This window comes from Symphalangus syndactylus, chromosome 2, assembly GCF_028878055.3.
Source record: "Symphalangus syndactylus isolate Jambi chromosome 2, NHGRI_mSymSyn1-v2.1_pri, whole genome shotgun sequence".
Classification (NCBI taxonomy): Eukaryota; Metazoa; Chordata; class Mammalia; order Primates; family Hylobatidae; genus Symphalangus; species Symphalangus syndactylus.
In genome coordinates this window covers 45,039,014-45,051,137 of record NC_072424.2, presented here as the reverse complement: position 1 = coordinate 45,051,137, position 12,124 = coordinate 45,039,014, and the positions used below count along the sequence as shown (strand labels likewise).

Sequence of the window (12,124 nt, the reverse complement as noted above, 5' to 3'; positions counted from 1 at the left end):
GATTAGGCACTAGAACAGGCCAAAGGTCAGAAAGAGCCACGTGCTTCTGGTATAAAGAAGCGCACCCCACCTATCCATCCGCAGCACAGACATAAACACAAATGAAAACTAAAATCACAGGACACGGGTGACTATATTTTAATGAATCAGAGTCTGGAATCTTAAGCCCCAGAAACTTTCAGGAAAGGCAAGCAGATTCACTGACCCCCACGTGTATCTTTATATGTAATGAAGGTTTTATGGGAACCGAGGGAAGATGGGGAGAGAAGGGCAAATTAAACTCCTAAGATAAATAGAGCTGAAGACTGAGAGCTAATCAGAAGTTCTCAGATGAAACTAGATTCTCGATGTTGCTACAAAAGGTTTCTTTCTGATCTGCCATCACAGTAACCTGGAAAATACAAAACAAAGCCATTAACGACAGAAAGTGGACCCAGTTTTTATGTAGATAATGAACATCATGATGGCCTTGGAGCTGGCTTCATTCAAATGCTTCTTAATTCGAATGCATCACAGCAGATCGCAACCCTTAAGGTTACAGGTGGCTGTAATTCATAAACACCTTCAAGGCTGTTTCTGAAACCCACTGAATTTCTCTGGACGTAATGGGGGTGGAGAGAATAAGACTTGCTGGATGAACAGGGCTTCCTTTGATTTCTCTTAAGTCTGCCTTATTGCATTGCAAAGTGTCGGGGGCCGTCCGCAGCTTTCAGGAAGTGGGGGCCAAGGCAGCCTGACCTGGGACACAGTGGTGATGGTTTTATAAAGTGTTTCTATGTCTCATGTCATGTGTCACCAGATGGTGTGGCACAAGGGACTTCAGAGTCACAAAACTCTAGGTTTGCATCCAACTCAGCTACCTATTAAAGATTTAGGGCAATCTTTAATCATTCTTCATCATTGTCAGCCTCTGTTTATTCATCTGTACAATGTGCATAGTCTGCTTCCTAAGGTGCCCTGCTGTGGTGGAATCCTTGCCAGCCCTACATTTAATTTTGAAGGGTGAAGCTTCAAAATCAATTTGATTTTGGTCTAAGTTCCCATCTGTTTGGTGTAGTGGGTCAGTTCATGACCAACAGAAATGCTCCATTTTGTTTAATTATTATTATTATTTTTTTTTTTGAGGCAGAATCTTGCTCTGTTGCCCAGGCTGGAGTGCAATGGTGCGATCTCAACTTACTGCAGCCTCGGCCTCCCGGGCTCAAGTAATTCTCCTGCCTCAACCTCCTGAGTAGCTGGGATTACAGGTGCATGCCACCACACCTGGCTAATTTTTGTATTTTTAGCAGAGATGGGGTTTTGCCATGTTGGCCAGGCCAGTCTAGAACTCCTGAGCTCATGTGATCAGCCCGCCTCGGCCTCCAAAAGTGCTGGGATTTCAGGTGTGAGCCACCACGCCTGGCCCATTTTGTTTAATTTTTTCTACATTTTAGCATTACTCTATTTGGATTTTGAAACCCAGTATCCCATAGCAATGAGTGAGTGTCCATTCAAACTAAATGGAGCTCTTTCCTCCACAATGTTCCTGGTTTTAAAATCAAGATCAGACAAGGGTAATATCTCCTAAAAGATCCTATGGTTGTTCCAGAGAATCTCAAAACCCCCAAGTGAGGAAACCCAGCTAGTCAATGTCATGGCTGTTTGGTTTCATATAGAAAAAAGAAGGTGCGTTGAAATCATTCTCTTTGGAGTTTACTACATTGATGCCCCGTGGAGTTTTTACATCAATGGTCACATGAGCTGCCCACCTCTTTACTGGGCTGCTCGATCCCAAACAATCTTAATTCAGTCAAAATGGTTTTTTGGGGCAATGTAGCCAGGGGTGACCACAGAAATGGCCCAAGGAAGCAGAATAAAAGGAAAAGAGAGCCCACTGCAGTGTTAGTGCCAGTGAACTGGACAAAGGCCTTTACCCACACCTGCGTGAGCCCTGTGAGAAGGCCAGTGAAAAATCTGGCCAAGCAGGATCAGGATTTGGCCTCAGAAAGGGGCTCCCAAGACCCCCTGTTTTCTCTGGGGCGCAGACGAAATGAATTTCACTAGCATGTAGGCCCAAAGTCCAAACCCACTGCCCTGCAGGAAGAGCCAGGAGGCACCCTGCACCCCACTCACCGTTGTGGACGATCAGCCTGTACTGCCTGGCCAGGCACAGCTCCTCCTGCCGCTGCCTTACAATCTTTTGCGCTTCTGGGGGCAGGCCGTTGGGGTCCCGGGAAAACACGAAGGAGTAGCTGTCAGCACAGGTGCCGTCGAGGTTCAGGAGGCGGCAGGAGTACTGCACGGCATACGTGTCGTAGTCCGTGTCGATGATCCAGTGGTCATCATCTGCAAGCCAGAAAGCCACCATGCCGATCAATGCCTTTCCCTCATGGGCTCAGATGTCGGAGAAACTCACGACCAGGCCTGAGAACACAGTGACTTCCAGAAGCTGGTTTTATTTCCTTAGGAAGCAGGACACTTCAGAGAATTCTGACAGCTTTTATAAAATTTGGCAAATCAGAAACGATCTTGTTCTCCTTTATTGAAAAAAATCTTGGAGTCAGGGAAACCTCATTCACTTCAATAATCATCTCTCCCTGTGATTATGTCACTATAAATGTGACAGCATCTTTCCAAAGAACCACCAAGAATGTGGGCTCATCAAAAGCACAGAATAAACCGTTCTACTGTTGCTTCACCATCTACTCTCCAATAATATCTGTGTCTTTTGTGGCTAATATCTGATGGCCAACAACTTATGTTACCCCCAATATTGGCTTATGTCTTTCTCCATCTCTATCAGCTGGTTCCTAATCAACTCACTAACGGGGCTGCCCCCTGCTGTCTCAGTCCTCTGGAGGATGCCGCGCCCATGGTCACGGCTTCTCTGGCTCCATCCTAATTCTGCTTATTAATGCTACTCACTTCTTTGTGCTGGCAAAGAGTAGGTTTTGCCTTGAGGACAAAAGAGGCCCACCATCTGGCATCAGATATTCCTTCTCAGACCTTGTCCTCATCACAACTCACAGAGGCAGAGCTGAGCCACTGAATTTAGATTATATGTATTCCTCAAGGCTGAAATGTAAGCCATGAAGAATAAGAGTAAATGAAAGTGGTAAAAATATCAACGAAGGCAGGAGAAGAAAGAACATTAATTAGAGTATATGTGTGGCCGGGCGCTGTGGCTCGTGCTTGTAATCCCAGGACTTTGGGAGGCTGAGGTGGGAGGGTAACTTGAGGCCAGGAGTTTGAGACTAGCCTGGGCAACATAGTGAGACGTGGTATTTATGAAAAATGAAAATAATTAGCCGGGTGCGGTGACGTGCGTCTGTGGTCCCCCCTACTTGGGTGCTGAGGCGGGAGGATCACTTTGAGCCCAGGAGGTCAAGGCTACAATGAGCTAGGTTTGCGCTACTGCACTCCAGCCTGAGTGAGAGTGACATTCTGTCTTAAAAAAAAAAAAAAAAGAAAAAAGAAAAAGAAAAAGAAAGAAAAAAAGAATGTATGTGAGTGATTTGCCACAGAGAAGGAACAGTGTCACCCTACATTGAGATAAAAGTGCCACATCTCTACTTAATTTAACCTTCTTATTGACATAATACCATGATTGGGACTTTCTGAGCACTTAATTATGTGCCAGTCACTGTATGGACATTCCCATTTGTTTTCTCGGTTACCTCTCACATTGATCCAAAACTGCACACTATCATCCTCTACTTTATAGGTGAGGAAACTGAGGCACAGAGAGACTTAATAATTCACCTAGGGTCACAAAGAGCAGGGCAGAACTGGGATTCAAGCAAGGGAGTGTGATCCCAGAGCCCACATGCTTCACCTCTACACCACGCTGTCTCCAGACAATCAGTACACTGGCGGGAGAGGGGCAAGAAACAAAAAGGCTTTGTGTCTCCATCTCAGGCTCAGGTGTTGGGGCAAGGGGTGATGCTCCCTCTGCAGTGTTCCAATTGGAGAAGCGCAGAGGGAACTGGATCCCCCAGCGTTAGAGGGTGTAAGGCCATCTGGAATGCTGGCCCTAAGTCGCCTCTGGGTGTGCCTCTCTGAGAATCCCCGGAGTGCCAGCCTAGAATGGGGTTCAGCCCAAACCCAGGCTCTGCAGGAGGGCTGTCCCAGGAGTGGATGTGGAGCCCCTCTCTTCAATTCACCCTAGGCCTGCCAGGAGAATAAGCCACTCCTGTGCCTTGAGGCTGTTCCAGGGTAACAGTGTCAGAGGTGGGGCTGAGGAGATGTTCCAGAACCATGACTGCTCAGCAGGGACCATAAAGTTATTCAGCAGAAAGGCTGGGAACAGAAGCCACAGGGCTGCCTGCTGGGCCTCACCCTAACCACTGACTCCCCTCACAGGCTCCAGAGTATCTGGGTGGTCTTCCTCATCCTTGGATGAAGTCATTCCTTCCCTGGTTATGAGGATCACAGTGTCTGTCACAGGCACCCTGAGACACGAAAACACTTGCCTTTGAAATGTTACCTCGACTCATGATCCAGGCAGCTATTAGCTTGGCCGATCGGCAGCTTAACTTTTTTTTTTTTCCCTCCAAAATGGTCGCCAGCATGTAAATTTTGACAGAGGAATTAAGTAACTTTCAATACTTGGATTTAGTAAAATTGGCTACTGTTCTTGACTTTAAAAGAAGGCCTAAGTTGGTTTGGTTAATCTCCAGGCTCTTTTGGCTGAATAATTCAAAGACGAAGAATTTAAATCATAGTGACCTTGACCAGGCTCTCCCTTTTAAGAGTATTTGCCAGAGATGAACTGCCAGAGCACTGCGAGAATGAGGTTGGTTCTCTAACCTCCTCACACCCGGCAGCTGGGCACGGCTCCTCTGGAGAACCAGACACCCCCAGCCATTTCCAGACTGCAGCTAACCGCATGCAGTGGAGCTAGGGGCAGAGAGCGTTGGAGGCAGTGGCTGTGTTGTTGGGAGCCCCTGCCTCCCCTCTACCATCCTAGGAAATGGGGTCACCCTGTAGCTGCATGTACACTGTACCTACACAGACTGGTTTAGCAGTTTGGACTGCCAGTCCCAAAACCAAAGACAATGCTTGGTAGAGGGTGCTGTCTCAGGCAACCTGGCTCCATTGGTCTGTTCTGTTGCTCACTGCTGTGGGCCTGGCATGTGTCCTTTCAGCTCCCTAAACCCGCATGCTCCAATCATCTAAAGCAGCAAGACCAGGTGGGAAGCTCCCTGTGGTTCTCAGGCCTAACAGTCCAGCTGAGCCAGCCAGGCAACAAATTTAATGCTATTTCTGATGCATTGTCAAAATACACCAACAGGCCCCAGAAAAGTGAGTGGAGTCTGAGGCCTTGATACCTGAGTAAGCCAAGATAACTCTTCAGATTGAATTATCTAGACCAGTGGTTCTCAAACTTCATTGTGCAGAAACAGCATACCCAAGGAGCAAACTTAAAATGCAGACTCCGGGGCCCTGCCCTTAGAATGTCGGACTCAATAATTCTGGGTTTGAGTCCAGAAATGTGCATTTGTTAACAAGCACCCTAGTGTATTTAGATATAGATGGAACAGGAACCCTGACTTTGAACAACACTAATGTAAACATTCAGGCCTGCATTGTTATTCAGCCTGACAAGGGCCCCTTTACCAGCAGAGTGACAGACTTTATCTGACAGAAGGACACAAGGAGAGTCTTTGTCCATGTCTTTCTGCAAGAGCACAAAACAATGATGATCATAGCTAATATTTATTGAGCACTTACTATGCACTAGGCTAAGCATTTTCACAAATTACCTTAATTAGTCCTTCCAATGATTCTATGAAATAGAAACTATTCTTTATCCCCATTTCATAGTGAAGGAAGTCAAATCTCAGGGAGGCTAGCCTGTATTCAACCAAGGCCTGCTGATGGTAGTATCCTCAACCCGAGACATCCTGCTTGCCGCTGGTGGAGCCAGAAGGGAAGACCAGTACAGAGCATGCCCAAGGCTGGAGCAGCAAGCCACATCAGTCTGTTAACACTGACATTCACGTTCAACTGTAGAGATTGATCACATTTAATTTTAAAATAATTTGACAACAAATTTCATGATCGTTTGGCCCTGAGTTACTTTCTCTCCATAAGCGCACCTCATTTGAAACACATTCGTTTGGTGAGATGCATTGTGTGGAGCAGGGGAGAGGCTGAGGATGCAGCCCACTCTTGGAGTGGCCTTCAAATCCCTCTGTCCAAGTCAGTGTTTAAAGCAAGACCATGGTCAGGGAAGAAACTGGCACAAGGAATGAAAGTAGAGTTTGTTAAGATGACCCCAAAACAAGCATGTAAAACAGAATAAGGTAGGTGCATCAAGCCATGCCATTTGCGAGATACTCAGAAAACCAAGGGATTGTTTGTGCCTTTTTACAAGCCCTGGGTTAAGAGGTGTCACTAAGTGCCCAAAATTCACCGTGTGCCCCTAGGCCAGTCACTTCTCTATGGGCCTCAGTTTCTTCACTTCTAAAACAAGAGACTTGAACCCAGTGGTCTCCATGGGTCCTCCCATTCTAGACCCAGAATCTAAAGCTATGATTTCACGACCAGGGAGATAACTAAGCAGCCATCATATCAAACACTTACAAAGAACTCATGTCTCAGGCACCGTTCTGAGTGCTTTCTGCCTGTTGACCCATTGCATCTTGCAACACAACTCCATGTGGTAGGTTCTATGATCATTTCACTTTGCAGATGAGGAAATAGGCACAGAGAAGTGAAGGAACATATTTAAGGTTCCACAGGTAGTGGTGGAGTTGGGATTTGAACTTAGGAGGTCTAATTTTAACCGGGCGGGCTTAACTACAACACTGCACAGCTTTTTTTTTGAAATGTAACCTAAGAAGGAATTTAATTGTTAAGCCTTCCATATTATAGTCATCTCACTTAATATCTATAGCAATCACTTTCAAGATTCTAATACTTTTTCCCCCTCCAAATGAAATCCTGATAAAATACCAATATACAAGAGGCAAAAGCAAACCAATCTGGTTTGATATGGGGAGGAGGCAAGAAACAAAATGCTCCCTTCTCATTGGGTCATCTCTGACCCTGTCCCTAAAGGCATTGCCAACAGAATCCTAGTCCATTAAGGAGCACATCTCGAAATGCTATAGAGCGTATGTGTTTCCTCTTTCTAAAAACTAGTAATCTTGTACCTCTGATATTGATTTTTGTAATCCATTATCAGAAAAGAATATTTTACTCTAAATAAATCAGTTTGGGACGTTTTGCTGCACAATTTGAAATAATTTGTATTATTTCCAAGGATAATAAATAAAAAGAAAGCTTCTCAGCTTTTTCTCTACCGGGTATGGTGGCTCATACTTGTAATCCCAGCACTTTGGAAGGCAGAGATGTGAGGACGGCTTGAGCCAAGGAGATCAAGACCAGCTTGGGCAAGCTGGGGAGACCCTGACTCCACAAAAAATACAAAAATTAGCCAGGCATGGTGGCCCATGCCTGTAGTTCCAGCTACTCAGGAGGCTGAGGTGGTATGATTGCTTGAGCCCAGGAGGTTGAGGCTGCAGTGAGCCATGATGGCGCGACTGCACTCCAGCTTGGAGGACAGTGAGACCCTGTCTCCAAAAAAACAAAACAAAACAAAAATTAACATTAAAAATTAAATAAAATTTTAAAATGCAATTTCATCCAACACACAACTTTAGAGGAAGTCCAAGAGTGTGGTGTGCCATATATGGAGAGCAATGGGTTACAATAAAGGACACTTCTACCCTGGATCACCAAGCAGAGAGAGTCTCCCTGAACAACCCTTGGTCCTATCTCACGGGAGAGCTCAAACAACACTTTGCAAAAGCTGGTCTGGATTAGGAGTCCCTGTAGTTCAGGGCCACCTAATCCTGGCCTGAGATTTGGAAGCCTGGCTTCTGACATTGGCTCTAACAAACTTCTTGCATGTCCTTGGGCAAAGTTCTCTTCGCCTCAGTTTATTCATCTACATATTGAACCCCCTCCAAAAGGTTAACTCTCCCTCTCTAAGATTCCATGATATGTGCCCCATGGCCTGCATTATTCTCTAGCTGCCAAGTAGATTCCTGATTTGAAACTTAGGATAAATGGGGAAAAAAATGGGAAAAAGGGCATGTAGACACTGTTTTCTCATGATTAGGCCAAATTTTAGGATGTTCTTCTACAAGTCCTCAACATCGCTCCCCTCCACATCTGATTTTCACAGCTTAGGGGAAAGGGAAGAGGCCACTGCCACAGCACACTGTGCCTGGCTCAGAATCTCAGCATCGGCAGGCCAGGCACTTGGGAGGCATCCATCCCTATGCACAGTGCTCCCTCCATCCTTGGATAGGGCTCTCTCGGCCTCTGTGGGAGCCCCAGATAGTCAAGCTCTCTCAGGGATTCAGCCCAAAGAGACGGAGGAAATGCAGAGCTAGGTGGAGTGGTGATGTGGAAGGCAGGAAGAGAAAGCATGGAGAAGGCACACACCCTGGCACAGTGGCTGGTGGGGAAAATGACACCTGACAAACCGAAAGGTCCTTTTGAGCTTAGGCCAGGTTTCATCAGCTGAGGTTTGGGGAGGGGCTAGGTAGCTGCTCCCAATCTTGTCCCCCTAACCTTTCCGCAGGCCATTCTTCCTAAGGGTAGGTACCTCTGGAGAAGAAACCCAGCAATTTGGCCCAGTAGGGGCCCCATTCCCAAGACAGTCCCACAGAGCTGACTACTCACTTCCTTTCTGGAGAAAGGAGGCTACGCCCCAGTACTTCATCTTGAACTTGGCAGGGTCCTCGGTGTCTGTGAAGGTACCCACCATGTCTGCGCACACGTCCCAGTTACTGCAAAAGCCAAGGGGATCCTCAGCCAAGCCGGGCAAAGGGCTTCCTCCCTTTCTCCACCCACTCGGTGCTCCCTTCCCTTCACAATCCCCACGTGGCAATCAGCAGGCAGGGCCCTTGCGGGACCCTGGAGCGCAAAGGGCGCAGTTGCCCCGGCGGCCACTGACTTCAAAAGACGGACTCGACCCTTGGCCGTGGCGCTCATCTGGCCGGTCTCGTCCACGGAGAACTCCGCGACGATGTTGTCCTGCAGAAAGAGGCCCTCGGGGTCCTTCTTGGCCATGGCGTACCAGATCCCAGAGAACTGTGAGAAGGATGACAGCAGGGGTTTGGCGTCCGAGGGCGCAGGGCGGGCTGCGGGGAGGGCAGGGATAGGGGTGGGGACCTGGGCCACCTGGGCCCCCTGGGCCGATACCTACGCGAGCCTTGTCGAAGTTCTCCTTGACTCGGAAGCTGCTCACTCGGCAGTCGCGCTCCGCCCGGCCGCTGCCCAGCGCCGCCAGCAGCAAGAGCGCCCACACCCACTTCATCTTGCCCAGGAATCCGCCCTGGGGGAGACGCGCCTCCGTCAGTGCCCGGCAGCCGACCCCCGGGCCGCCGTATCCCACCCCACCCCACCCTGGCCCATCCCGCCGCCGGCCCCGAGGCCCCGGCTGCGACTCACCACCGGGAGGGGAACCGCGCGCAAGCCTGGCCGCCGCGTCCGGGCGCGCGTGGAGCGAGGGAGGCGAGCGCGCCGCGGCCGCCCAGCTGCTTTATAGCGCCGGGGGGAGGGGGTCGCGCTTTCGTAACCGCGCGGGGTGAAAGACCGAAGGGGAGGCGCCGGGGGCACTTGCATAACGCGCCCTGACTCACCGGCGCCCGGGCACGGGCAGGGTCCCCGTGGGCCGGCCTCACCTCCAGGACAGCCTCGGGCACGGTGGAACGGCCGCGCGGGGTGGCCTCGGCCAGGCCAAATGCGCCAGTGGCCCTGGCTCAGTTACCCTGCACTCGTGCCAGCGGCTGCCAGCTGCGGTCTAGGGTGGCCTCCGGGGCCAGTGGCTCTGGCAGGACGCTCGAGTCAACCTGGCGGGAAGACCGTGGCCTCACAGAGCGAGAGCGGACCCGCGAGGCTCCCTGGTGCGTGAGTGCCCAGGCCCTGGCCATGCCAAATTGGCGCCTCCGTCTGCCTTCTGAGGTCCACTTGTGCAGGAATTTTGGAATAATTCATCCAAGTAGTTTTTCATTTCATAAAGGATGTATTTTACTCTCTTTCAGGAGCGTTGTGGTGCCCTCTGGTCAATATTTGTTCTTTAGTTTCAACATCTTTAAAAGCATTAAAACCCTCCCTGTTAAATATTCTCCAGAAACGCAACCCTGGTCAGGACAGGAAATATTTTAGCAGCCTCGGTGGTCGCCTGCTTACTCCATGGCACTTCCCTGAAACCACTTGGAAAAACACTTACCGATTTTTTATGATGCAATTTTATTTCAAACCCATGTTGGAATTTTCATTTGTTTTCAAAACAGCTAAGGTTGGTTGTTTTGTTGGCTGGGGAGTAGACAAAGGAGAGAAGAGTAAACAACATTCTATAACGTCAGTAGCCAATTGAATCAAAACAGTGTGACTAGTTTAGGTATTTTGCCTGTGTGATGGCACAATTTACTGACTCTGTTTTTCTCTTTCTGTTCGAAGTTAAGAGTTCCATTCGTTTGATCAAAGCAGCCAGTCAAAGGATGAGAATGACGGAATGAGAATTCATGATGTGGCAAAGAAGTATCTCTTCTTGAGATTCCTTCTATACAATATCGATTGTGTCTCCATGACCTAAATCGGAAAGATTCGAGATCAATTTGGGCCATTTTGCTCCAGCCAGACCTGAAATAAGAGGAGATCGGGGAAGAGGAAGGTGGCTGCCAAACAGAAATAAGGAGTTGATTGGTTCTCAGACCAATCCTTTATCTATAGGGCATTAGGGCTAATTCTGAGCATCCTGAAAAGAGGACGTCTGTGGCTTCCTTCCCCGCTGCTTCTCCATCTTTTTCCCACCTTCCCCTTCACTCTTGCACCCATTTGAGTCCTAGCAGTGTCTGGGGAGCCAGCGGTGATGCATTTAACTCCTAACCGCCGCAGAGCTAGGAAAGCCTGTTTCTGGACACCAAGCTAACTAGGAAATCTTCTGATTGGGCCAGTTTTATAGAAGACTGTGTAATCCCAAACAGCTCAAATAAGTTCTGCTTCAGACCCTCTCCTGCAGGACCCTATGGGGTATGGATCTATGCACCCTGGGTGGGAAAGGATTTTAGGGCACCTCTCTATTTCCTGCCCAATGCTTGGATCCCCTCTTCGGCATTCCAGAAGAGAGGTCTTCCAGTTTTTGCTCCAAGTTCTTTAGTGATGGAGAGCTCCTAGCTTAGCCCAGTTGCCTTTGGACAGTTATTCCTGCCAAAAACGTTCTCCTAATACCCTCTGGCCTTGCAGCCATTTCTCCTAGAACGCATTCTGGTTGCCCTTGCACACACTGTAGATTGAATAATGAAGGGTATTTCAGTTCATTTTGGTGATGGTTTTGATGCAGCAACAAGTTTTCATTTATTTGTTGGGTGTTTAAAGGTTGTTTCAGAGTAAAAATTTGGGGTGAAAAAAGAAAGTTGGTGTAACCATTCCTCTGCTCCTCCTCTTTTAATGATAAATCAGGGACCTTAGTGCTCCAGATACCAGCAGAGAAAAACAGTTTATTTTGGCATTCTTTCTAGGATTTCTTCATGATTACAAATAAGTTAATTCAGGTCAACTGATGTTCTTCAGTACTTTGGAAAAGATCCTCATACATTAACTTTTCAAATATGTGTATGTATCAAGTCAAAAGGAAAAACGTTCACAGTGAATATCTCTGTGTGATAGGGTTAGGGACACTGGAAGATTTTTTCTTTGTGCCTTTTTGTATTTTTAAAATTTTCTATGGTGAAAACGTTAATCAGAAAATAAAGCAAATATTTCCTTTACAAATATTTTTCTTGCTCCTTTTTCTGTAGGTAAAATTATGTTTTAAATTACATCTTATAGATCGTATGTAATGTACACAAAATTTCATTCATTTCCTTGCCATGCTTCATGGAGAGATAGACCATGTTTCTTTCATTCATCTTTGTACCTGTCCCCACTGTCCCCACTTTTGCACTGGGTATATCAAGAGACTTGTTCATAGTAGGTGCTTAATCAATAGATATAATTTCTTTTACTGAAATTAGTCACTCTATGCAAACTCCATAAAACATTTATTTTTAAAGACCTGTTCAGAGTTCACCCTTTCTAATATATAATTCCTCAGGATTTAGTACTTGTAGCAGAGGTGGCT

At 47.5% G+C, this 12,124-nt stretch overlaps 1 protein-coding gene across 3 annotated transcripts; it reads right to left on the bottom strand.

The window, feature by feature from the left end:
- Positions 1–114: 114 nt before the first annotated feature.
- Positions 115–10,025, bottom strand: RBP4 (retinol binding protein 4). Of its 3 annotated transcripts, none has more exons than XM_055255233.2 (6): positions 9,946–10,025; positions 9,206–9,259; positions 8,954–9,090; positions 8,680–8,786; positions 2,113–2,325; positions 115–391 (listed from the first exon to the last, which is right to left on the bottom strand). In XM_055255233.2, exons 1-6 carry the CDS (start codon positions 9,994–9,996, stop codon positions 354–356), a joined length of 600 nt encoding a protein of 199 aa, XP_055111208.1. In that variant the 5' UTR covers positions 9,997–10,025; the 3' UTR covers positions 115–353. The 3 variants fall into 3 exon arrangements, with proteins under 3 accessions (XP_055111208.1, XP_055111193.1, XP_055111202.1); XM_055255218.2 differs by lacking the exon at positions 9,946–10,025 and adding an exon at positions 9,642–9,858 and having other exon boundaries at positions 9,206–9,334; XM_055255227.2 differs by lacking the exon at positions 9,946–10,025 and adding an exon at positions 9,451–9,556 and having other exon boundaries at positions 9,206–9,334.
- Positions 10,026–12,124: the final 2,099 nt, after the last annotated feature.